Source organism: Strix uralensis, chromosome 2 (genome assembly GCF_047716275.1).
Source record: "Strix uralensis isolate ZFMK-TIS-50842 chromosome 2, bStrUra1, whole genome shotgun sequence".
Lineage (NCBI taxonomy): Eukaryota > Metazoa > Chordata > Aves > Strigiformes > Strigidae > Strix > Strix uralensis.
The window spans coordinates 51,216,611-51,244,373 of record NC_133973.1 but is presented as its reverse complement, the minus strand read 5'-3'; the positions used below and the strand labels follow the sequence as shown (position 1 = coordinate 51,244,373).

At 36.2% G+C, this 27,763-nt stretch overlaps 1 protein-coding gene across 3 annotated transcripts in view; it reads right to left on the bottom strand.

Moving 5' to 3' along the window:
• Window positions 1–27,763, bottom strand: part of MAP3K15 (mitogen-activated protein kinase kinase kinase 15) — a 95,648-nt gene that overhangs the window by 19,732 nt on the left and 48,153 nt on the right. For all 3 annotated transcript variants that reach the window (XM_074858681.1, XM_074858682.1, XM_074858683.1), the window contains 12 exons: window positions 18,491–18,661; window positions 17,286–17,398; window positions 16,090–16,249; window positions 15,315–15,465; window positions 14,820–14,927; window positions 13,415–13,464; window positions 10,333–10,428; window positions 8,635–8,722; window positions 4,715–4,848; window positions 3,946–4,073; window positions 2,063–2,193; window positions 1,669–1,774 (listed from right to left, as the gene is read on the bottom strand). In XM_074858681.1, coding sequence (XP_074714782.1) covers window positions 1,669–1,774; window positions 2,063–2,193; window positions 3,946–4,073; window positions 4,715–4,848; window positions 8,635–8,722; window positions 10,333–10,428; window positions 13,415–13,464; window positions 14,820–14,927; window positions 15,315–15,465; window positions 16,090–16,249; window positions 17,286–17,398; window positions 18,491–18,661 — 1,436 coding nt within the window. The remainder of the gene's footprint in view (window positions 1–1,668; window positions 1,775–2,062; window positions 2,194–3,945; window positions 4,074–4,714; window positions 4,849–8,634; window positions 8,723–10,332; window positions 10,429–13,414; window positions 13,465–14,819; window positions 14,928–15,314; window positions 15,466–16,089; window positions 16,250–17,285; window positions 17,399–18,490; window positions 18,662–27,763) is intronic.

Genomic DNA, 27,763 nt, shown 5'->3' with positions numbered 1-27,763 from the left:
CAGCCATAATAGTGGATTCCTGGGCCAAAATTAAATTTTGAACTATGACTTTAAACAGCCACAAAACGGTCTTCCTTCATGACTTCAACTTTTACCTTACAGAACCCCTTTATATACTTAAAGTTTTCAGAACATCCTGCAGAAACGAGCAGCACAGTATAGCTATACATCACAGCACGTGATAGTGCATCTCTTTCCCATGGAGTGTGACTGCAGTGAACCATACTAACAAAAATGGAAAGGACAAACATTGCAGGCAAAACCTGAAAATATTCTTTTCCAGATACAACAAGAGACCTGTACATAATTGAGAATTATCCATCCAGTTGTATAAACAAGATGATTCATGAGAAAATTATTTGTCGAGTAATTTGTCTGGAAAAAATGGTGAGACTCTTTAAAGGAATGCTTCAGAAGTCAGCATTTAACCAGCTCTGTTCAGACATACTGTCATTTATGTATCTATCTGTTGTCGCATCTATAAACTGAAGAGATTGCTTCTTGTAGATATTCATTCTTAACAAAACATTGAAATGCTGAATTTATGATTCCAAACAATATTTTTTTTCTTTTCTTTAAAGGACTCCTAACTGAACTCCATTTGATCCTAAACAAAATCTTTACAGCTTTGCAGGAAATAGATTTGTTTCAAATGCCTGCACCTGATATGCCATGTTCAGATCATAATGTAATATAGGCTCAGTTTCCAATTCACAAGCTTGCTAATAATGAGCAAAAAAAAGCTTAGAAAGGTAAGTTATTTCAGAGCCTTAATAATTCTATTTTCATGGCTTGCTTTGTAAGAAAGCGGGAGGAACTGCAGACTCACCACCAGACAGGTAGTGAGAAGCCTTGATTATCACTGAAATGGAGGTGGTTGTCCTCTGTCTTATACACACATGACTGATGGTTGTGTCTGTGTACCATTTACTTAAACTGCAGGCCAGTATGAGGCTTGTGATTTCTGGTATCAGCCTATGCATAGGGCCACATAACAAGTGACAACATCATGTCACCTATATCTCTGCTGATAAAAGAATTGAGTAATTATGTGACCATATATTCATTTTGCAATGTGGAGTTTCAGCTGTTACTCAGCAAATTTTGTTTTCCCCAAATATTGCAAGTTTTTACTACCTTGTTGTATAGGAAAGCTTTTCTGTAACATACCAGCCTAGTATTTTCATGTAAAATCTTCTTTTTACTGCTGGTAACACAAATTAGCCAGTTGGCTGGGTCTTATAATCAATGCTTCAAAACTGAAAGCATTTTTAAAATTGTGTCTGGTTTTCTGCATTTTCAGACATACTTCAAGAAAGTGTGCATGCATGAGTTACTAGTATCAAGATTATTAAATGAAAAAGTTGCTGTATTCAAGTGTTTCCAGATGTAATTGCAACAAATCAATTGTTATTTAATGAAAAACACTTAGAAGAAAAACTATTACCCTATCACACTTAAGAAGTTTTTAAAAAAAGTAAAATGGAAAAAAATTACATTTAAAAAAAAATAAAGACAGCAAGCCTGTGTTTAGGGCGATCACACTCCCATTCACTCTTCCCTGAAAATAGAGACCTAATCATGTTTTCATCACAAATCCAAAGAGCCTCTTGGCACTAACTCAAAATCTATCATCAAAACCCTTATAAACTGCTAAAATAGTCTCACCTGTAAATGTTTCAGTGCATGGATTGATTCCTGCCAGCCGTTTGGAAGTACCAAAATCGGATATCTTTACAACGCCACTGTAGGTGTTCACCAAAACATTATCCCCCTGTGGTTTGGATGAGAGAGAGAGAGGGAGCAAGGAGGGGATAAACATGAGTACAGATTCCAAATCCCAGTCTCAATACTCCTTCAAGTTTGCAGTTATCTTTGTAATATACCTTTCTACAAAGGAATTTTCCAGGAGCACCAGGGAGAAGGGCTTGTTTTATTCTTTCCTTTTGTTTTAAGCTTCCATGAAATCCTATTAAAAATTCTACTTCAGGTTAGAGTAAAACTAACTGAAATAAATAAGATAAAAAGCAAATCACACAAGACACACTGAAGGAAAATTTACCTTTATATCTCTGTGTACAATCTGGTTCTCATGGAGATACTTAAGGCCTTCCAGAATCTGCTTGGTGTAAAATTTAATTGTAGGTTCTTTCATTGGGCCCCACTTAGATCTTAGGAGAGCTGAGAGGCTGCCTACAAGAGTTAAGAAGTGTATCAAGATAGCAGAATCCCCAAATTAACATGAAACTTTTGAGTCTGGATTAAGCCTTTACTCAGTATCCTAATGCAAGAGAAATGCAGTATCTACAACTAAGCCAAATTCTTTCTAGATGCCTCAAAGCAAATAATTTGCTGCTGCTCTTGACGGGTTATTTCTTTCTTGCCAGCTCAGCTTCCACCTCCATGACAGGAATAAATGTTATGACAGGGCTGGATGCACCTCTCTCACTTCAATTTAACAACTTTTAAGACGAGGACTAGAAACCATTTAGCCCTTAATGAAATAAAGACTAAAGGTAATATTGTATGATGTTATACGCTATAATTCATGAACCACATGCATGTACAAAGAGAAGCTGATATAATCGAGGTGAGGAGAGGGGAATAAAAGGAAAGAGTCTTTTCCTTGCAAATATGGGATTAACTTCTGAAAATATTCAGAGGCAGAGGAAAGAAAGCTCCTGAAAGAAACCAAGTAATGGATGTTCAGAGTAGGAGATAGGTCATCCACACTTCCCCTACTTGTAATAAATCTAATCTTTTTTTGAATAACACAAATATTTTAATCACAAAGCAAAATAAAGACAGTTTTGCTTTCTCTGCTCATAATAAACTAAGTGAATGGGTCTACGTAATGCCAGACAAATTCAGCTAAAGGGATTTTCCGTCCACACCAACAGCTTTCTAAAGTGAAGTTTCCTCAAAGAATCTTGCATTATCTGAACAGCTGGTTCCTTTTAAGACTATCCACAGAGTTTAAAATATCTGAATTGGTTCAATAATTTCTTGACTTTAGCAACTAATCACAGCACACTCTACTGTGCATATATGAACAGGAAAAAAAAGGTGTAAAAACCACCAGCTAATACTTTTAACAAGCGCAGGAAAACAAGTGGAAGTGTTGGTATAAACTCATCACATCTGCATGCATCGTACATGTCAGAGTGTCTCAGCTTTCAGGTGAGAAAGCCACAGGAATAAAAAAATTAAACAACTTCCCTATGTTGAATGCCTCAGATGTATTTAATTACACTTTGAATGTTTGTGTCTGGACTTTCCCTAGAAAACCTGAATTTTTTTACCTGGTTTTCTTATTTATGTTTTTATTTTGCAAATTATATTTATACAAGAATTTAACACTCATTCTGACACATCCTTGACACTGAAGAGCAAATAGCAAAAGGGAGATGGAAATATAACCTACAGAGGATATAGAGGGACTTCACATCTTAAAATGTAGAGAAGGCTAGAGGAACAAAATTGGAAATTATGAGCAAGGGAAGCATATAACTTTTATCTGTGATCTACCTAGGAAATAGCAGTGCTTTGTATATAGCAGTTACAAAATAATACTTCATTGCTCAATCAGTGTTCCTGCTCAACAGAAACTTATCCTAAAAGCTCCAGTCATCATTCAGATGCTCAGGCTAAATGGATTATACAGCTCTAACTCCTCTATTTTATAACACATGAGTATTTGACCAAATGCTTTTCATTACTTTTCTCTAGGCTTATAATTATTACAGAAAGGGGAGGGTACTGGGACCTGTACACTTCAAATCTATTCTTTATATGAGAAGAATAACACCTGTAGTTAATGTCTCAACAGAAAAAGCCATATACCATGCACAAACATATTAAGTGCACACCTATTGGCTTTGACTAAGTTTAGAGTCCCAGCTACTTTTGATTCCTTTGAGAGACTACGCTCAGAATGATACAGACCTCCTGGCACCTGCTCCATAAAAATCTTAATGTATCCATCTTCTGAAACAGATCCAAGATACTGGACAATGTTCCGATGCTTTAAATATTTATGCAGTGCTATCTCTTCATGAAGAGGTTGAGAATACCTATTAAAAAAAAATTTTAAAAAATCAAGGATTATCTCATCATGCAGGAAAAGTTTCTAGGCTACGCTTAAATGCTAGTTTGCAAACAGAATGGATTTTAGGGATATCGATCCAATTCTCAGCAAACACCTTGTCCATGACCTTCAAAATGCAGTGTGACTGGCTGCCTATTCAGAAAAAGTAGAGAGGTAGACCTCAGAGGAACCCTGAAGGAGAAACGTGCCCTCAAAAAATTTATACATGCCTTTCTTCTGTATCATTTACATAGTAATGTCTTTGTCTCTGAAACTCCTTTTATGCTTTTCCCCCTCCCCAAAAAGAATACAAAAATGAGATACAACTGCAACTTAGAGATACAACTGCAACTTAAAACCCAAAATATGTCTTATTCTAGAATTTATGATATATATATATTATCAAACTGTATTGTTTATGGTATATATCATAACTTTTCCAAAAAGTAAAAAGTCCTTATTCTCAAAAAGATACTGTTGAATACTAGGAGGAAATAATAATTGAATTTCAGTATACTGGGATCTTATAAACTAACCACATAGAAATACATGCTAAGAAGAGCAAAGTTTCTGCAAACAACTGCAGTTTCAGTAGCAATGTATATAGAACAATAAACTAGGTCTTACCTGCTGTCTCTCTCAGGTATTTCTTTGATGGCTATTCGGACCTGATTGCTAAGGTCTCTTCCAGCGTAAACTATTCCATAAGTACCTTTCCCTAGAACTACCCTGTCACCATTCTCATCATAATCATATTCATACTGCAAGCAGAAAAGATAAACAAAGCAGCACAGAAATTGTTATCACTTACATTTGACATTACAGAGAGCTTTAACAGCAGTTATGTACAATACTGCATGAGTACAGCACAGAGTAGTTACTGCAGTACAGCTGTAGCACAGGAGCTTACCCACCAGCCTGGTGCATTACACAACCTGTAAAATTTTCATGTTATTTGCTTCACAAACCAGTCTTCCCTAAACAACTTTGAAATCATTCACCCAAACAAGGAACACAGCATTAAACGAAATTCATTGAAACAGTGCTGTCAAAACAACACATTCAGCTGTGATCTCTAAGAATTGCTGACAGAGCCTTCAGAATATGTAAATGTATGGAACATAACCTATAATTTTGAAAACAGTGGTTTAATAAATAGATAAAAGTGACATTCTCATTACAGTGGCGGACACTGTTTTAAGACCTTAAACTCTCATTTGAGCTTAGCCACAGCAAAATTAATTTCTGACATATTTCCCTCATTAAGAGCTTTTTCAAAAGGCAAAAAAGAATGCTCATCTACTCCAAGGATGATTAAATATATGAAGTGGTGGTTTCCACTACTGCTGGAACATGCCGGGTCACATTGCCAGCTGAATAAATCACTGCTGGTTCACTGACTTCAGTAAAGCTGCACTGATTTACACCACTCATGGTCTTGTCCCATATGGTGATCTTATCACAGAGCTCTCCTACTGTAAAAATCAGTGAAGCCTATTGATGAATGATGCTTAATGAAAGTACATCCCAAACACTAAATAAAAGCAAATTTCTTACAGAAGTTGGGTTAAGCAGCACACCCCTGATTCAAATCAGGGAACTGATAAAGGGTATTGCAAAAAGCACTCTTGCAAAGAGTTAAGAAAGGAATTTGACAGTTTCATAGCCTCAGATATTATCAGGAGTACATAGATGTCCCTTACTATCTTCCCAAATCCAAGAGGATGTCCCATATGGGAAGACTGCAGGGTATTCTCTGTGGCTTCATATGAATTCTCTATTGAAAAAAAACAAAACCCAAACCCTTTTTACAATGGCTGTAACTACTGACATTTCTGTCAATGACCACTTTTTCCACTTCATCCAATAAGACTCTCATACAGAATGCAGCCTTGAGATCTATTTCTTTGAAGTGTCTTCCCAGTTCATATTGCAGCTCTGGTATTGCAATGTCCATGTGTCACTGACATTCCCCTCCTCTTCACCTCAGCAAAGATGGCAAGTTTCATGCTGCTGTATAAAAGGTGCTAAAGAAAAACCGTCTGTCGTTTATCCTAACAGCATATTCTGCTCAGTGGAACTAAACTTGAGTTAGCACAGTCTTAGTACAGTTTCATTTTCCATGTTTCAGCACTTGACAGTTCATAACATAATCTTGTTATATGATAGGCATAACTAACCCAAAACGCCATATGTAAAACTCGTCAGGTTCTTTGGTGGGAGCATATCCAGCTTTCACAGCTATCATATGACATAAAACTGTGCAGAAAAAAGACAGCAGTCACATTGCAGAATTTAAGATTGACAGCAACCCTAGCTGCAACAGACTGGTCCTAAGCCAACTCTATAATTACTGTGGAGAAACCTATGTTCCCTCGTCTGGGTCCTATGATACATGAAAATCACTGAGATTTATAGTCCAGTTCTAGTCAGTAGATGGTTTAATAGACTCATATACACTTGATGCCACTTTACATTTGCCTCCACTCTTTCCAACGGCTACAAAAATTGAATAAATCACTGCTGGTTGCCAAAAGTCTGAATATGTGATCCACTGGATGTGCAATTCAACCATTAGTTATAAGTGAACAAGTGTTCATAGCTGACCTTCTGTATGAACGTGGTAGAGCAGTCTGATCTCTAGGATATCCTATTTGGGGTACAGCAGGTACTCTTAAAGTCATAGGAACTTCTTCAACATCAATATCGAGAAGCAAATACCCTAAGGTAGAAAGGACTGCCAAACTCACCCTCCTTCCAGATCCTAGTCAGCTGTAGAACTAAACTGTAGTTGCTTTCAAATAATACTGGAATCCAAAATGCACAACCCCTTGGGACAACATTCTCATAAGAATTCTGACTGAAATCATATTTTCTTCCCTCAAACTGTGCCCAAGGTTATTTCTTACTCTTCCCAAATATAAACAGTTGTTTTATTAACGGTAAGAACTTCTGTTTTCTCTGTGCTTGTCAAGCCCATCAAGGCCATACAAAGCTGCATTTTCTATGTTGTCTCTTCTTAAAGGCAAGACCTCAGGCTGCAGAAAGACAGCAAGCTCATTTATAAGCTAAACAAATTAGTCCTCCCCTTCTGTATCTTGATTTCTGTTTTAATGTCCTGATCTAAGACAGTGAGTACAAGGTGATAACTGAAAACTTCAAGATATGTAGAATGATACAGCTTAAAGATTTAAAATTAATTTCTGTAGTCAATTCTCCATACATCATTGCTTCATGCAGGATTGTTTCCTGCTGTGCATTCTCAAGTGATTCTTCCAGTTCAGTTTTTAAAAGGCTCAAGACAGTGAGCTCACTTCCTCTGAGAGATGATTACACAGTTGCATAGACTGTGTTGTTTGGAGATTGTCCTGCTGTTAGCTAAGTACATAAATATGCAATGTAAAATCTGCAGCTATAGATAATATCCTGTCTTTGCCAAGGCAAAGCCCTGATCCTAGGCTGAGATCATAGGTGTATCTATTAAGCTGGGCTTAATAGATGTGCATATCTTGTCCTTTTCACTTGAGGGGAGAATTTTGTGGCCATGATGCACAAACTTCAGTGCAAAAACTCATCTTCCCCACCATATGCAATTACATTCAACAGTACAGTAGAGAGTTTTCTACTGTCTAAATCCTATTCTGAAGCCTTGGGTACTACAAAAGGTTCACTGTCATAAAAAGCTGCCCTGATTTGCAAGCCTAAGAGAATTGCTGGAATGACACATGGTCAGAAAGATACCCAGCTCAAACAAACCACAGTAGGGTTTTTACACTCATTAACCAGATTGATTGAATTTGCTTGACCACAAATAAAAGTTACAACCTATTTTTTATGATGGCTTTTCAGATTTCAAAACAAATAAACAGAAGCACAGGATATGTACTTAATGCTACAAATCTCACATGAGCAAATGTGTCTTATGAAGACATGGATTCACCTACCCTAGCCTGAGCCTACATAAAATGTGAATAAGCCTTTTCAAGTTGGTTTTTTTTTTTCTCTGTACTGATTATAAAGAAAGCCTACAGCTACTGGGTACCTAATGTGGATGTCTCAGTGATAAGTCAAAAGCACAATGGATTAATCTGACCCTAAATATCTGCAAATCTCTGTGACAGAAAAAGTCTGTTAAATGAAATTACCTGGAATAGTAATAGTATCAGATACCATCTACAAAAACTGAGTTACCTTTGCCAAAAGGCTTTTTCTTAGAATTTATTTAATATCTTATCTTTTTTATTCACTTAAGCCATCTGATATCAGATGATTCTCATCTACAGATTGTTTGCAACACAAATACAAGATCAGTAACAGCCTTCATTAGGGATTTGTGCAGTTTACAGTAGTAACAGGCTCACTTCAATAAAAATGTGTTTTTTCAAATGAATGCAACTCTTGTATAGAGTTTTGTAAGAGTTGAAATCTCATATACAATTAAGGATTAATTAAATGCTATTTACTCTCTTTCTAGTACACTGATATGAAAGTGCAGGGAAGACCAAGAACAAGTTTCAGAGTTCTTGGATCTTTTATCCATGACATACCTCCAATGTGTCTCCATCTATTTCTCCTTCTAGTTCCAAAGTACTGCCAACTGCATCAGACAAGATTTCTTTCACCAACCCACAGAATCTAAAAAAGCAATAAATAGCACAGGATCAAAGAATAATATCCTTTTAGAAGGAGATTAAACAGATTCTTCACAAAGTGGGCTTTGCTTTCAAGCCAACAAATTGACTCATGTTCATAGGTTTCTTTCGTTACTTGCTTTCTCCATGTTTATCCTATTTTAAATGAGGAAGAACATCAAACATACAGTGAAAAGCCTAATTATTTATAAAAATATTTTATTTGCTATAGCAGAACCCAATACTTGCTTGTTATTGTAATTCTATAGTTAAGTCTTGGTAGATCAAACTCAAATATTTTTGCTGTATACTTTTATCGAAAGTGCTTACATGGCCTTGTCTTTACAAATAAAATTAGAGAAAAAGTTGAGATATTAAAAAATTAAGTATCGAATGTCAGTGGTTCAATTCAGAAGTGCTAAATTTGAGACATGATATTGGGTGGTTCTCTTTCTGTGTAGTGATGAGAATTTTACTACCTTCAGTTTAATTTAAATGTTGCTATGGACTTTGGTTGCAAGTGTGATTACTCAGTATTTCTGAAAACCAGATTTTGTGGTTTCTAGTCAGGCATCCAGAAAGCCAAGAATATAAAAGTAGTAACATGTTTTGAAGAACAGAGTTTTGGCTAATTTCATCCAGGGGATGAGATGGAGATCCTTAAGTACACGACCATCTTTTTCTGTACTCCCCTGCCTGAGCCACTCACTTTTTTCCAAATTCCATAACAAATGGTTAAAAATTATTAAAAGTTAGTATAAAATATTCACATCTCTCTCACTGACTAATAGAGACACATCTCTAGAACAGACTCCTGTTGTGCACTGAATAAGCATAAAAAATGTGACCATGTTTCATAACACAAATTACGATGTTTAATTAAGGCTGAGCAGGTAACATTAATTTTGGTGTTTCCTATCTTTTACCCATTGCACTCTGCAGAGCTAATAATTTTCTTTAACCTGAGCTTATTCCATGTAATACATAAATAATAATTATAGCAAGAAAAGTAAATATACCATCCAACCCCAGATATTAAGTGCATTAACAAGTCATTCCTACTTCATTCAGAAGGTTTATATGCCAGATATCTGTCCCAGGAAGAATTTGGTCTGTAAAGATTTAGGCCTGAAATTCAGTTAGTATGCTTACTGTTTAGAGACAACATCAGGAAGTATTTGAATACAGGTGCAGACAGTAACATATATCTGTGACACAATATAAGCTAGAAATTTCTATTACATTTAGTTGTTCTTAAATCTATCTGAAAAAGTACATAAGGGAATCTAAACCAATATAGTACCTCACATGGCACAGCCAAGACACAGAAAAAGAAGATAACAATTATAAATTAGAATAAGCTACTTAAGCCTTTTCTCAGACCTAATGACTTGTAGGTAAACTGATCAGAACCAGCCAACAGGTGTAATGGGACACTGCTCTCATCACCTTAAATATCACTGAGTTTAGCTCATTGCTTCTTCATCAAGAAAAAAGAAGTAAAGAAATAAATAATTATTTTCTCAAACAAAAATGTCATTTTTCAATCTTTACTAAATCAATTCTATTTGGGACATAGATCTCACATGCAATACCCACACAAACTGAACTCACCTACTGCACTGGTTTTCTGTAGAAAAGTAGATTTGAAAGTCATCTGAGTTGTCATGGACATAAAGAAAACAACATCGTTCATCAAACTTGGAAATACTGAAAAATTCACATTAAGAAAAGATTATTTTTGATGTAACTATTAGAAGAAATAGAGTAAGGAGGAGTTATTTTTTTTTAAATTACAAACACTTAGCAAACATCTCTTTCACAGTTAATTACCTCAGAGGTGTAGCATGCGATTATATTTATTTTCCTTATGACTAGAAGCTTTGAGTTTATTTATATATTCTATAATCCTATAGCCAGTTTGAAAAATAATTATGCTACTGCTTACTTTTGTAAAATGCTCATTTGTCTGAAGCATTTTGAGGTTTGTTCGTTGTTCACTTCCCCTTCCATTTTTACACAGTTCCATCAGATTTCTTGATATTTGATGACACCTCAATGGAAAGTGAATTGCTTTGACACTAATCTAACTATCAGGAAAGCCTTCCTTTTAAGCTTGACAAGGATTTCTGGTTTTTATAATTCCATTACTCTTACAGTAAAACTGAACTGGGAAATACCTACAATGTAGCAGATCCTTCACAGTATATAATTTTATGGCCTTAATACTGATAAACAAGTTTTGGGATGACCAATATTTACTCCAAACTGCAGCAATAATTCTGACAAAGTGATTATTTATTGCATATTCTCTCTTGCCAGTGTCACATATTTCCCATCTAAATGCACTGAAGCAAAAAGCGAAGAGGCCATAAAACATATATCAATATGAAAATAAATCTAGGAATTCATCTCATATCATTCCAAACACTTGTACTTCAGTATTATTCTACATAAATGCCAAGTTGTTATGCTTGTTAAGGTATTGTCATTATTTTTGTGCATTAAATTAATAAAATTGGTTAGATTCTTGCCTGATTTGTTTAGTCATACTCTAAGATTTTGATTAGCCTCTGTTGAGCCAGTTAATTAAAACACATGACAGTAGACTATACTAAAGTTGCAGAATGTTTTAAGTTCAACTTGCTGCAGCATCATTAAGGGTTACATGGACAAATGTTCCAAAAAATTAGAATTTTGCCAGATTTTTTTAGAAATATGTGGCAATACACTATGCCAATCTGTAGCTTGGTTCTGGTATAGCAATTTCTAGTGTAGCAAGGTGGATTAACCTGACACGAGAACTAAGAGACAAAGCAAGATGATTCTTCCAAGGGCAAATATAGGATAGAGAAGACAGTATCTAAATAACAATACTGTATTATAAACAGTGTAATGCATGTGGTATATAAGATGAACTGGTTAGCGTAAGTACAGTTTTGACAGAGTATAAGTTAACTGAGACCACTACATTTTTTTACTAAAACTAATGCAGTTTCAAAAGTATAGCAATTGCGAGTTGTCACATACAAAGCAAACATCTAATTCCACTAAGTTTAAAAAGATTGCCTCTTTGAGCTTTGTAATCCCCAGGAGTGATTAAGAATCGAAGCAAATTAATTGCTTGCTTCTATTTAATTAAAAGTTATCTTTCTCAAAGATTAATTTCTGTGCAATGTGTTGACTGAAGGTAATTAATACGTTTCAGAAATGTTATGCTAAATTATGCTCAATCAGCTCCACAGACTTCAGTAATGACAACTTCACATCCACTCACATTGCACTGGAGTAGAAAAACAAAGTATCACATTGAATTCATTTAAACCAAAACCTGCTTCTTTTAGAAGAAAATACTGAAGTTATGGTAGAATCTATGTTCAAAACCACAACCGTAGGCTTTCATCACTCACTTTATTCAGAGAAATATTTTTCACTGAGCTTATTTGGTTAAGGAAATTATACAAGTTCAGAGAAGACAGATCTTGGGACCTAAAACTTAGGTGCTTATGGTCAAAATCATTGCCCAGAAACCCTCTGCTTTGAGAACTACAGAACCCATTAGGTATCTAAATTTATGCTTGTACTTGAATCAGAAAGTTTTTCAAGCACTTAAGTTTATGCACCCACACAAGTGGCCCCAGACAACAGCCATTTTCATCCCTAGAAAGTCCTGATCCACCAACTCAGAGAGAAGGCAAAAGCCCACCTCACGTTCCCTGTGCTTAGGGCTCTTCTGATTCTTAGCTAGAGCCTGCATAATGCAGAGAGCAAGAATGCCATAGACTCACTGCCAGGTTGTACAGATAGGTTTCATTTTGTTTCCTCTCCTCTTGTTCTGTCTCTCACCTTTCCAGCAGGAAAGTAGCCCAATTTAAGATATATAAGCTAGCTTCTCAATGTAGTAATGTATTTTGCAGTTGTTAATATCAAATGTGATTCTTTTCAAGCCTTTCAGTTCTTAGAACAATCCTGTTCTTTCTACATAATATTCTGATCTTCTTTTGTACTAATATGTGGACCCATTTACTTGTGACTAATGTTTTCATTAATCTAGGCATCACAAAATGGAACTACTTTAACTGTTTAAAGGCTAGTCCTTGAGAAACTCCACTAGTAGTCTCCTTCCAGCTCAAGAATTCTTTCCTGAGCACAAACTATGTCCATACCTCATTTAACATTTCTCTAATAATCCAAGTTTTAGCTAGTAGGTTTTTAGATAGAGCCATATCAGAAACATTTCTGAATTCCAAACAGAAAAGAGGTACCATGGTTTCCTTTTCTTAAAGGAAAACAGACAAACTGTTCTTTCACTTATGGAAGGAAGCAGAAGAGCTATAGGCTCTTCTTTCCTTCTGTCCTCCATGTTTTTAAATGCAGAGATGGCAATAACTTCACTGAAAAATTTAGAAAAATATGTAAAAAACAGGTACACAATTGAAAACAGGTAAGTCTACCAGAGAACATACACACCCACACACCCCCCTTAGATAAATATTTCTATGAGAAACGTACAGCTCTGCCCATGCATGGAGAGGCAAACTCTTTTGTGTTGACATTTCAAGGCAGGTTGAACAGAACAAGCTTTTATAATAAGAAATGCAAAGCAGAGATTTAAGGCAGAATCTAGATTTCCCACTTAAGGGAAATATAAAACATAAACAAAAAAAACCATTTAACTGTTTTCTAACACACAAACCTTATTCCCCTGATGGAAGAAGCTGTAAAATTCCATTCATGAATCTGTTTCTGTAAAGAACGAAGAGGTATAAGCAACCACAGTTTAACCTTGACTTACTATTGAAAACAAAGTCACAGCATGGTAAGCAAAACAAAGTTTTTCCAACATGTCTCTTTTCCTTTCTTTAACACCGTCCCCCCCCCTCCCATCACCACCACTCCTACCCCCCAATTTCAAATAGGATTAATGTATAGGTAAGAAAGGCCATACATTGCTGTTTTACTCACTTGAGGGAAAATTAATATAAGTGACACAGAGTAGAAGTAAAGGCCACATTTACTCATGTAAAATTAAATTTGAAGAATAAATCTTGAAGTACAATTTACCAGACATTATGTTTTCACTCAATACATCAACATTTCATATTAAACATGGAGCAGTCCATGCCCTACTAGGCTCGAAGGGAAAGGAAACATCATACATCTTCCTAAGAGGTATTGAGCCAACATCTCTGGCCCAGGGAGCACAGGGCAAAGCAGAGGAAGGACAGCCTGTGGCTAGAACTGTAGCCCTCCATAAATCTCTAGGTAATAGCTGGATCTTATTTAGGACTGCCAGATATGCACGAAGAATTTGTTCCATAAAGTAAAGTTGTGTCAGACACATTCACTCCAAGTAGTGAAGTAGAACAGTGTACTGGAAAAGAAGTTCACAGATCCAGGTAGTCATGTGGTCTTCTCTTGCTCTTACGTACTTCTTTTCCACACTTTGCCTCTCTACGTTTTTAGACTATTCTCCAGCTATGTTGTTCTGATATGAAGAGGTGGTGAAATACATTCCAGATTTCAAGTCTTTCAATGTGAAACTGAAATTATTTCTCATTTTTAAGAGATTACACTGTCTATAACTGTGTCTACTCCATTCCTAATCTCTTGTGCCTTATCCAATAATCCACGACACCAAATATTTAATCTCTTGACACTTATTTGTCACAGGCTGCCATTTTTTCTAGTTTTCAATCTTATAATTGTAAAATTTAAAAAATTTCTAAAACATCAAACACAATACTGGGCTTTATCTTTACTTTTTATCGAGCTTTGAGCTGCATCTTAATAAAAATCACACAATTATAATGAGAAATATTATGAGCAGACCAAATAACCCAAGTGCTTCTAAGAGACACGGTCAAGTGAAATCTGAACTAGAGGTGAAAACCACTTGAGTTCTAATCATGGTCCCTCCTTCTACTTTCTCTGTAAAAAGTCAACTTTCATATCTGCATGAAATAGATATTGAGGCTTGTGCATCACAGAAATGTAGCAAACTTCAGATGATTGTAAAGTGCTCCAAAATCTACATGTAAAAGAGTGACTTTAAGCACAATGAATCTGCATACATGAACCACATCTGCTAGTAATTTTACCATTTCAGTGGGAGAGACATGCCACAAAGAGAGAGATCTCTCCTCAGCTTCATTGTTGATTGAAACATACGCAGGCTGGTAGACTTTAGTTGGTTCTATCACCAAAACCTGAAGAGAGAGAACATTTTTCCTTAATAAAACAGCAGCTAATACACAACAGTATCTTCAGATGCTCTGATGTAGACAACGGGTAATCTCAAATTAAGGCCTAAAAAATTTCCAGGGGGAGAGAGAAGGACAAGACAGGGCAGGAAGAGGCTGTGTTCCTATGTACAACAAAACAGTATTATCACAAGAATTTCTTAGAATGCTTTTACGGTGGTGGGTTAAATGTTTTTTTTATAGAGTAAAGATTAGCAGAATATAGGGTTTTGGTTCATGCAATGAAATAACAGACAGTTAAGTATGTAAATATTGTGTTTAGTCTTCCAATTCTTGTTATATCCTATCCAGAAACATAAGACATACAAAAATTGTTTGGACATAACATCTTACTGGAAATCTCAGTCCATTAGTTGTTTCTTTCGTTGCCTCAAAAATTATATCTAGCCAGAAAGTCAATCTTTCTTGTCTAGGAGAATGTTCTATCGTGAGTTTCTTGAAACGCTGAATTAACATCAGATTCTGAACTAATGATTTCAAGTACCTAGAATGTATTGAATTAGTGAGTTAACAGAGAGAAAACAAAATTTGACCAGATTCTAAAACCACTTAACTGATGTATACATCCAAAAAATTAACTGCAAAATTATTTTACTTTAAAAGCTACTGTAACAGAAATGATTGTGTTGATTTTTACAGATTTCTGGAAAGAATAGCAAGTTTAGTCAAAACCTTAAGTCATAAGTTCACATGGATGTTCATGAACAAGATCTTTTTGCAAAAGGGTATAGTTATGAGAGTAGTTACATGGTGATTAGACAGGATATTATGAGCTAGAAGATGGTCGATGAGGGAAGCAGCAGCTAGCTAAACTCTGAAAATAATGGTTTCACAATCTTTTCACAATCGTTTCACAAGGAATCATCAATAATTTCCAAAATCTTTCTTACAAAAGATGTGCTTCAATGGGATATAAACCCAAGAGTGATGGGTAACTTAGTTTCTTACCTCCCCCCTTCCTTCCCAAAATAAAAGAACAGTATAAAGTCAAAGTTACAAACAATCTAAGATGGAAAAATCCAGTTGTTATCCAAGTGACTACAAGATTTTTTTAATTTGTGTATTTCCCCATAGTTGGGCACTTGAGGTACAGCCTTCTACCACATACCACATTGGAGGTTTCAGCTTAAAAAGTTTCTCTGCTGCTTGTACTGCTTTACCAACATCATTAGCCAGCATGCTCACACTGAAGAATTGTCCCACATCCCAGTAATTGTTCATTTTTTCTAGGCTTCCTTTTCTTCCCAATAAACTGTTTAACCGTACACCTGTAAAATTTCAATTAAAAAATGTATTTTTCTATTAGCAAAACGCTAATAAGTGTTTTTTTAATAAGTCTATTAGTAAAAAATGAATAAGACTTAATTAAGCATTAGCGATAAAAATAAAGTGAAGCAAGTTTTCCCCAGAAAAAAACCACTGCCCAACACAAAGGCTGGGTCTGCAAATAGCATCCCAAATACAGTTCAGACAGCCAGAACTCCTACCACACACAGTGTTGAAAAACCTATTGTGCTATCTGTCTGGGCTATCTGCCTCCCAGTTCTCAGTGAAAGCTGCGTATCTCTGCGTCCTCAAGATCTGCATCTACTACACAAGATCAACAGCTAGAGGCTTATGCAAGTCCACCCAAGGGTAAGGTCAGGGGGATGATTTAAAGCCATCTTTGCATTCTTCCTCTTTAAGGTTCAAGCATGTGTTTCAGAATGGATCTGATTCCAAATATAATTTTCAACTATTATCTTTCTAGGAAGAATTGTATATCTGTTTCTATCATATGATTTCTTTTCAGACGTATAGTGGTACGTTTTAGTTAGGACCTACATGGAAGTTGTGAATCTATGAAGACAACTAGTTACTGTCGTGGTAGATCCTTACAGGCAATACTTGCTGTGGATCTCTCAGTCCAGGGTCAACAGAAGCCCTGTGGATCCTCCTCCAGCTCCCTGAGGAGAGCTGGGCCACACTCCACCCCTTCTCTCTTTGTCCCCTGGGCTATGCAATGGATAATCTCTGTGGTGCAGTAAAGGCAGTTTACAGATGGTGCTGAAGTTGGTCCTTCCTTGTTCCTCTCCCATCTCTGGGACCCTTTAAAATGGGACAAGTTACTAGAAAGCTGCTCCAAAGCAACAAGGAGAATAATGGTCCTCCAAGATCGCTGTGTTTCAGACTGCCATCCAGGACCCGCCACTAAAAAGCCTGAACCGCCTTTCTGTCTATGCAACTCATCACTATAAGCATTTTGTTTTCTGCATAGGGAGAGAGTCAAAAAACTTGTCTGTGCCACTGTGTGTGACTATTTACCTATTTTTCTCAGTTCCATTGAGCTTTCAAACTGTTGTCCTGCAACAAGTAGCAAAACTGCAAGGTTAATTCCAGAATACAGAGTTGACTGGAGTTCAAATCCTTTGCGATACCTGCAGAGAAGAGTCAAGTGTATAGAAGAATTGACATACTGCAAAGTTTTGGTAGGTATTTTAAGCTATTAATTCACTGTAAGGACTGTACGGCTAGTTGGTACCAATGGCACTCTTTGCAAAGAGCACTTGAAAGAAAGTAGCTTTTTGTCTTATGGTGAGAAAGAAAAACTTCTGCTTAGTTTTATGTCCTGCCACCTTGTGTAGTTTTGTGAAAATAAAACAAACTGGTTACTGCAAAACTCTTAAATACAATAGAACCTAATTTTATTATATTATTCATATGAGAAAGGCAATGAAAATATTAGTCTTCAGTGCAAGTTTTAAGAAAAAGCTCCAAGACCTTTGTTTTAAAGCTTCACAGTCATTAAAGGTAACTGAGACACAACTGACAAAGGCTGAATGCCCACCACTAGCTGGTGCAGTATGAAGAGATCCATCTGAAGCTTCTAAGTTCACTACTACCCATCCATGTTGCACTAAGCATGTTGAGGTGATTGGGGGGGGGGGGCGGAGAGAGAGAGGGGGGAGTATTTCACAGCTACAGTACAAGCCCACATTGTTAACATTATTGTACTCAGCAGTAGTTTGTATGATTATACAAACATACCTATGTGAAGAGTATGTCAGTGAGAGCCTGTGTGCACATGCATGCCTTACTGTCTTAAGAAAATTCATAATCCAGTTTATCAATATTTTTCCTTATATACAGTGGATCATTACATTTTCTGGGGATCCAGTGTGGAAACCATCCTTGCACAGATGACCAACGTAAGTGCCATGATCTCACTTGTACTTCATTTTGGCCTTGAAGCAGATTAATTGTATATTTTCTCTACAAAGACATGGGTGAATCATTGTCCCCCCCCAATAAACTAAGTGTATCATTCTATATTCATGATCATCTAGAGAAGCAAGGAAACACATATCCAAAGATCTGGTGCTCAGTACACCAATTACTCAAACAGGACCCTGAAAACAAGAGGTAAGCAAATCGATTATCTTCTAATTCTTACAGCCCTGCTTTTCATAACCAGAAGTAAAAGTCTGAAAACTTTTTAGAATAGCTATTTTGTTTTTTTTTTCTATTACCATTCAATGGCATGATCTCGACTATTGGTATCTTTACAGTCAGAATCAAGAAACATATCCTTGTAGATCCTCCCACATAAGCAAAACATATCTGGAGCAGGGTGATCACATGTCTGCAGGACTTGAAGCATAACTTGTAGTGCCTTCTCTCTGTCACCTGCATTATTTCTTCTGAAATCAAATACAGAGAATAAAATAAATGAGTTCAGAGCTGAAACAGTAACTGCAAGATGGTGGAATAATATTCTCCCCCATCTGTCCCCCAACCTATCCATCATTACAGATTTGACTTTATATAGACTATATACAGATTTGACTTTATTTAGATTGATTTATGATTGTTGGTTGATTGATAAAAAACAAATGTATTCTCCTATCATGGGGCTCTACTTCTAGCACACATAAGAACTGATTTAAGCCCAGAACTCCTCTATGAAATAAATGGGCCATGTAACTTGATTTCTCCCTGTATAAGCAGACAGACTCTGCACATCCTGCAACAGGAAACAAGTGCTTGTTTAGTGATCATTCCTGACAATACTTAACAAAACTGGCCATTTTCAGCATTCAAGCTGACAGCTCATTCGACTATGACCAATACCAGGCAATACTAAGTACAGGAGAAGCCAGGTCAATCCTATTTTAGACAAAAGAATAGTGAAGGTCAATACGGGGCCTCTGAATTACAACAAGAATAAAAGGGCAAAACTGAACTGCATTTCTTTCTTAATTAAAATTCTTCAGATTAGAGAAAAATTTGGAAAACTAACAGCTATCATACAGCTTCTTTTGACAAATATTTAACAATCATATCAATAAGAAATCAGCGATTAAGTAACATTTTCATTCCTTAATATTATTAAACACATCAGAATTTTTGCCTCCCTTTGCCGTTTTTGTAAGTTTAGAATTCAATATTAACTGCAAAAAGTCACTTAGAGCAAACAAAAATGTCTATTTGCAACACAGCTTAAGAGTTTAATAGCCTCTTCAAGACATTTTTTAATCACCAGACAGATTTAAAATATTTACCAACTCCTTTTCAAAACTGTTTACAATTTTCTGATCCCTACCCTAGGTATCCAGGAATAGGCTTAAGCACAAGTACTATGATTACTTTGTCAGCAATACCAGTAGCAGATAATGGTTTCCATCAAATTTATTATTTGCATGCCCTGAAAAGATTAATATTTACTGTAAAGTGGCTCAGTTCCTTAAGTAACCCTCTGATGCAGTAAGACCAATAACAACACATCTGTAGCAAAATTCACACTTCTGTGCATGTTAGGTGATGGAGAACAACTAATGAGATTAAACAGATTTGTAGCAAGTTGTGCAGGCTTTATCCGGCCTTTGATGTCACTAGCAGAGTGTAAACTTTCACAGCAAGTACTTGAACATTTTTTAAAGCATTTTTTCTTCAGATCGACTGTTGTTCTGAAATTAATACTGGTCTTCTCTAATGAGCACACAAGGTGAAAGTTAGTATCTTTTTTCAGTTTTACAAGACATAAACAGAAGTTAAAAAATGCAGGGGTAGATCCATTGCACAGATCAGCATGCTCTAACCAAACTTGTTCTGAACTAACCAGATTCTCTCAGTAATAGTACCCAAGTTTCACTGTTGTTAATACGAACACAGAGAAAATTGAGTAAACAGACCTTAGAACAAAATTAGGCTCTAAAACATAAGTCAAACAGGTCCTAGGTCATGTGTAACATGGTGACAGAAGTTGTCATGTTCAAGCCTTTGCAGAAGATACAAGAAATGCACAAGTAGTACCTAATTTACAGCACTTTCACATGAAAAAAAGAAAATTAAAAAATCACTGCTTCCCAGACAAGACAAATTTTGACTCAACACTGCCTTGTATGAAAACAGGTTAAATATTAATGATATTAAGAGGTGTTATGTACTGATTGAAAAAGCATAACTTTAAAGAAGAAATACAATGCATAGAAGAAGACCCTGCTTAAAAAAGGACACTGTGCAGATTAAGACTTCTGGACATCAAAGGATGAACCTGTACACACCAAATACAATACTAGGAGCATTTCAAAGGACCAAGCCCTAAATAAACAGTGTACTAGAGGATTCGAAATAAAATTAAAGGCTTCTAAAGGTAAGATAAGGAAAAAATAATTGTTAAAAATATATTAAATAAACAAAATTTTCATTTCATCAAAAAAAACATGACAAGTATATACTAACCTAACAGGGTATTATTAAACAAAAATCAGTTTAGATACCTTTATATTAAACTCTGTTTTTCACAACAGAATTTGATGCCCATTGAGCAATACAAACCCAACATACCAATTACAATAGTCTACAAATTTGGGAACAGCTATCGCCTTCTAAAGCAATCCCCAAAAGAGAGGGCTAACCAAGAAAAAAAAACAACAGAAAAATCACATAATTTAGGCTACAAACAACTTCTCTAAGCCAATATGAAAATATACTACTGTTTGATAATATGCAGAACCTGTTATGCTGGACCAAGACAGATTTTTCACCTCTTCTTTCATACCCCACACTGTCAGATCTGCACGTCTGACAGCTTATAATTTGTTTCAGGGTGTCTTAAAACAGGTCTGTGGTGTTACCAATACAGTAAAAGAGACTACCTTAAACCCTCAAGGCCAGAGCAGAATCCCAATAGGCTGCTACAGAAAGGACCCTACCAGTTCATTTTACTGCTCCTTAATTACAGGCCAGCTTGCACTCAAATACATATGTTCCTCATGGTATCACACAAACTAGTCACTTTGGGAATGAAATACAATTTTGAAATAGGCATTTTTCATTGGAGCTCTTCAACATACAATCCATTAGCCTCTCCATGTCTGATAAGATGCATCCTACCTTAAACAAGTCCACATACACATGCAGTGAAAATATGAGTTATTCTTTATCATTTGTCTGGGTTTGGGGGAGTAGTTTTTAAAAGCACTAATCAGAATCTGAAAATTCTTTCAAAATACAGTTCTACCTTTATATATATTTTAATGGTAAATGAGCTAGAAAAAAGAATACTACTACAATTTATTTAGAAACTATATTAAAACAAAGCACATGCCTTGGGAGACCTGTTAATACTATTTTTTTCCCCACTGGTTTCTTTGTTAGCACATTTTAATTCTCTCCCTACAAATCTTGCCTTGTGAAAACTTGCACAGAAACCAGAGAAAAACAGTCTAAATTATGTGAACACGATAACTGCAAAAGCTACTGACAGAGAGGAAGGAGATCTTCGAGCTGTTTCTAAATACTAGGGCAATTATGCAAGTGCTCAATAAAACACTGTCAAAATCCACCCCACCCCCAGCAAAATACTAGGAATGAAAAGGAAATGGAGGGAGAGTAAAAATTAAAAACAACATGATGCCTTTTTACAAATCCCCAGCACACTAATCTTCAGTACTATGTACAGTTTTGGGCTGTATTTGAAAAAGAAACTAAATCATTAGCATTAGGAAAAAAAATCAGAACTATCAATGGTATGGAATGGTTTCTGTATGAAAAGGCTTCAATTAACTAAGGCTTTTCAGACAGAAATTACTATATAGAGATCTTTTTTTCTAAAAAAAAAATGTTGTCCTGCAGGACACCTTTATAGCCTCTAATCACTTCCATTAGTCTCAGTGTTCTGTTGCCAGTTTAGTTTTGCCTGATAGTTTGCATCCTCCAGAAACTGCTCATTGATTCCTCTGCCAGTGTGCTAATTTGCTCATTGCAGTACTGCCACATGATTTACCTGTCCGCTTACTCTACCGTGTTTCTTTAATCACAAAACCAGTCTTCTCACTTCCCGGTCTACACAAGCCTCTTTTATCTGTCTCCCCATCCTGTCCAACTATCCACTCCTCTTTTACCTCTCTGAATCACTCTGTAGGGCTACAAGCCTGATGAAAACAGCTTGGCACGTAATAAAAATAAATTTTTAAGCATGGGCATATACATACGTATACTGAACAAGCAGAACTGAGGTGTGGTCAAGCTACAGTGCAACTTCAGTTCTGTACCACATGTTCTAGTTTGCTGCTCTCCACCCCATCCCGCTGTCGTATTTTGTCTTAACCCAGGGTTGGAGTCAGACATTCTTATTCATAATGAGAGGTATTCAATGCAAACACTTTCCTCTGAAGCCAAGGGACAAGTTGTAAAATGAACCAATATCGCTTCTTTCAAAAAGCACAATACATTTAAAAACTTTCTACTACTAAGTTATGACAGGATTTTTTTCCATCTCTCTCTGCCCCATCCCCACTTCTTCACACTCTTCTCTCCCTCTCAGAAAGAAGCTGCTGTTCCATAACTTGGCAACTCCAGTCACTGGAATTGTGGCTTGGATTTAGAAGCCCAGAGGTACTCTATGCTGCTGAGACATGTTTGCTTATTTCCATGGGGCAACAACTACACCACCAAGCAGTAGGTCCTAAAGCATACGCTCATGTGCTCATGTTCTTTCCTTGTGTCATACTCACAGTGTCCTCTGTAGCTACTGATATTTAAGGGATCTGAGACATTCTCAGATTGAAAATCCATAAACTGCTAACGGCACCAGAAACACTCCCCACACAAATCAGTCCTATCCCCATCCACCACCCCCACAGTCCTCTAAGCCTCTCCCCATTCAAAGTGCAAGAATAATTTGTTGAGGTTTGCTTCAGTTTGTTCAAGTTTTCTCTGAGTTTGTACTAATGGAGAGAGGTTACAAAAACAGCAATTAATCATCATTTGCAGAAAGCAGAATCTCTTTACAAATCTATCCTCCTTTTCCCTTCCCAAATTTACTTGACAAACACAAAAATTACCACTGCTGTCTGAGGAAGTCCCTGAGCCACAAGTTGGTGGAAGCAGTGGGAATATTTAGGGAGATCTATCGCTATGCATTTTCCTGTTTTATACTCTTCCCCGGGTATGTGCTGCTGATCACTGTCAGAGACAGGAATCTAGACTAGAAGGAACTATGCCCTGAGCCAGTAAGGCCATCCTCATGCTGTTTCTCTCCCCTACCTCTCAAACATCATCCAGAAATCATATTCATATCACAGCCTCTCACCTGGAATAACGCTGCCTTACAGCAAAAATCAAATTATCTTTTTTTCTTTCTTTTTGATTTCATAGCTTCTTTTTTCCCCCTCAAATCCATTCCCTTCTCTGAATCCTTCTCTCCACTGCAGTCATTATAAGGAGTCCTAGTTTTAAATATCTCTAAAACAAAAATTCTTCCTGCTTCACAGAATGGTTTTACCAGCTTTAAAGCATTAGCATGGTTAAAGAGCCAGAACTACCCTCTGTAAACCAGGTCTTTGTCCAATGAAGTTAACAGGAACAGCATGGATTTCACTGGGACAAGAATTAGCTCACTTTGAAAGTAACAGCTGATATAATCTTTTTTTTCACCTTTTTGTTCACATCTTCCCTTGTATGGCTTGCTTCCATCTGTCTAGCTGGACAAGACTATATACTACAGAAAACCATATGTCAGTGAAAAGTAATTTGCTCAAGGGAATTCACCTTTGGCTTCCTTTATATTTCATGTTGATTTATTGACTTGATCTTTTATTATTTTAAGGTCTCTATAAGCAAACATTTCTTGAAGAGCAATTCACAGGGGAATAAATCAAACCATAACAAACAATTCTGAAAACATTTCCCATAGAATAGTACATTCAAAAAGAATAACCTGCTTTTTCTACTCTATTTCTTTATGAATCTTGTTTACCTTCTGATTTCAGCCCTGAAGCAGCTATCAATAATTTACTTCACATATTACGATTAAAAAAATCCCTGGTCTCACTGTCACATTGCAGAGGAAATGTCAGTGACACAACTTAATTGGTTAGTGTAAACACAGCCTTTCATAAAATAACTGGTCTTCATATACAATACTGTGTTCACTTATTATCATGTACAATACCTTTGTTTACAGTAATATGTAATTAATAATAAAATATGCATTTTTAATTTTCTTGTATAAAAATAGGACACTGTTAGTTAAGTATGCCTTAATGACTCCATAGCAGATGATCTGAACTGATACTAACTGTACAGAAACCTACAACAAAAAAGATCTTTTAAAAAATTCTTAATTATTGAGTAATACAACTAACTTGAATTAGAGTTATTACATTTGCACTCTCACTTAAATCAAGAAACTAATTTGTGAGTTAAGACACATTCATTGAGGCTGCAATTTGATTGTAGAACCTTCAATATTTGAAAGAGTGAATGAGGAAAACAAGACCCTAAATTGGGCTTTGAGACCGAAACTAGATTTGCAAGTCTCCAGTTAGATATGACAATGAAAAAAACAGCTTTTTTTCCCCCCTCATTTACACTTCAGGTGCGTCATACAAGCCACTCACATAAAATGAGGAACGCCATGATGTGATTTTACTAAATCTGAGTAAACCGTAGAACAGAACATTTTAAATAACCCAGTATTTTTCAATGGGAATAATTTCCTATGGCTACTATTATTCACAATTACTAGTGATTTTCTACTTGCACCCTGTTACGTCCTTCACTTACTAATTGCCTTTTTTTATTGTTGTATTGGAATATGTTGCTTGTTAAAACACAGCATGCTGAGTTAAATAATAGTGACCGCAGCTGCCCTCATCTTTAATATAAGTGAAGATAGAACCTGGAAAGAGACTGAAATTTTCACAGCTCTGGCCTCATGCCAGGGCTGGGTTTGGTTTTAAAGTCCACTCTGTTTTGAACGGAATTTGGCATACCCTTTGGCCTCTGCAAGCTTCCAGAACTTGGTAACTCCAGTCCTGGTAAATAAGGCCAACTGCAAAATACTCAAACATAAGTGTACTCTGAATCATCAAAAACTTTGCTATGCAGCCCTAAATTAGTGAAGTAAGTCCTAAGCAAACAGCCAGCTGACAAGCACACTTAGCATTTGAATTAACTAAAAATATCTGTAATTTATCTATCCACTATATATATACTACAGCAACAGGAAATAAAACAATAAAGAACAAACACACCCTTTTTTATTATTCTCTTAACCTGGTTACAAGCAAGTAAAATTCACAGAAATTGATTGCTAAACTTTCCTGTCCCACTGGCTTTGATCATGATTTGTACTGCTCCTCTGACTTGCTCAATGCTTTTAGATAACTTGAAGCAATATAAAACACAGAATAGGAAATGGTTCATTTTACTCTAAAACAAGAGAAGATATTCTATAAGCTTTTTTTTTTTTTTTTAAATGTGATATCAGTTATTGTTTTCCACAAAAGACTTGCTGGAAAACAACAGTAGGTTTAAAAAAAAAAACCAAACACTTTAAGATCTTCTTTCACTGTTTGTTTGGTTTGGGTTTTTTCCCAGATGGATCAAAAATGTAACTGTTGCTTATAATTAATCCATGCGATACTTTAAAACATCGAAATGTTGTGATTCCAAACACAAAAGGCATGAATACATGCATATATGATACATTAATAAAGCATATTAAATCACTTTATATGTTTATATCCCTTGAGAAGAATCTTGGGGGCTTTTAATTAAAAAAAAAGGGGGGAAGAAAAAAGCTGTAATACTAGAGAACCAGTTTTAACACCATGCCATACATGCAGGTAGTATCTCTACCTTCTTGTCATTAATTAAGACAGGCATTGCACTAGATAGTCGTGCAAATTAATTATTGGAGGGGTAGCTGGATGTGTTTACACATTCAGATTCTGTTAAGACATCAAATCCCAGGGTGAAAGCTTCCACAAAAAATGGATCATTGACCAGCTCCTCTGTGTGAATCTAGAAATTAATCAATAAAAGCACTCGGCAGACCTCAGCTATAAGAGCAGTACATGAAAGAGCTCATCTGGCAAGAGCCAGGTCCTAAGGGAAGCAGTATTAACCTAAGTCAATCCCTTGAACTATAGCTGTGACTCACACAGGAAAGCACAGGGGACAAAAGTGATCAGCATAGTGACATGCAAACCATGGCATAACACACAGGAACACTCTTTAAAACTGCAAAAACCTCAAAATTTCAGAAAAAAACATAAATTCAGGTCATCATTACAACATAAATTCAGGTCCCATATGTGTACTTGCCAATATAAAATCATACTGTGTGATCAAGGAGGGGGGTTGTGTGGGTTTTGGTTGGTTGGTTTGTTTGTTTTGATTAAAGGAAACATGAGTACTGGTCATCTCATACAAGAGCTGGTTTACTGTGAAGTTCTGCTATGGACTTTCACTCACTATTGGTGTTGAGGCCCCTGCCTCAGGAGTTGGGATGCAGGTAGAGTAGAGGCTGGGAGCTGCAGGAGAAAGGACAACCGTACACCTGAGGCAGCTGGAAGCCATCCTGCATGACTTGTCTTCTAGCTTTACACAGGTCTCTTCACCCAAAGACTTACCACAGAAATGTGCAGTCCTCATTTCATAGGAGCACTAGCTTGAGAGCCTGAAGACTAACTAATAAAGGTGCATTTACATTTATTGTTGAAGACAATGAGGTTCTGAAATATGTTTCATCATGCTTTATACTTCAAAAGACAAATCACACTGTAGACACCTCAGTTTGAGAACCTTTAATTACCGGACTTCATGTAACTGCGTGTTAGTTCCATATCTGTAAAAGTAAGTAAACACCATTGATTTATTTCTCTGTGATATGGTGATAAAGTACTCAGGTACTGCAACAATAAATATAAAAGGACCCATAAGGAACTAATGATACTTCATGTGTGGGGTGGAGTGTTGTGACATATACTAAACGTGTATTTATTTATCATATGGCACTGTTACACCTTTAACAAGCAGATCGACACAAAATGTTAAGATACTGACCAGCTGTCCTCCAATTGTTCCCGTGCACCACACAATGCAAAGCTCTCAAGGAAAAAAATCAGACAACCTTCAATTAGACACATATTTAAAACAGAGGAGATAAAATGGCAACCTTAATTCAGAAATTTCTTAGCTTTCAAGAATCTGGAACTCTGAGAATATCCTTTCATGACAACTCCCATACCTCATCTTCTCCTTACACAGTGAGTGCTTGCCTTCCAGGCAAGGTATACCCATGGACTGAAGTAACCAGCCATCTACATCTGAAACACCCAGCTCTCTATTACACAGCATCCTACTTCACACCAAAGCTGTGAATATAATAATTGAAAACATTTGTGTTGCACATTTGGGCTCAACTTATACCTAAAGATGTGTGTCATTCTATGCCTAAATTGAGATACAATCAGACCTAAATCTCAGCTGAGAGGCAATGTGGAACAATG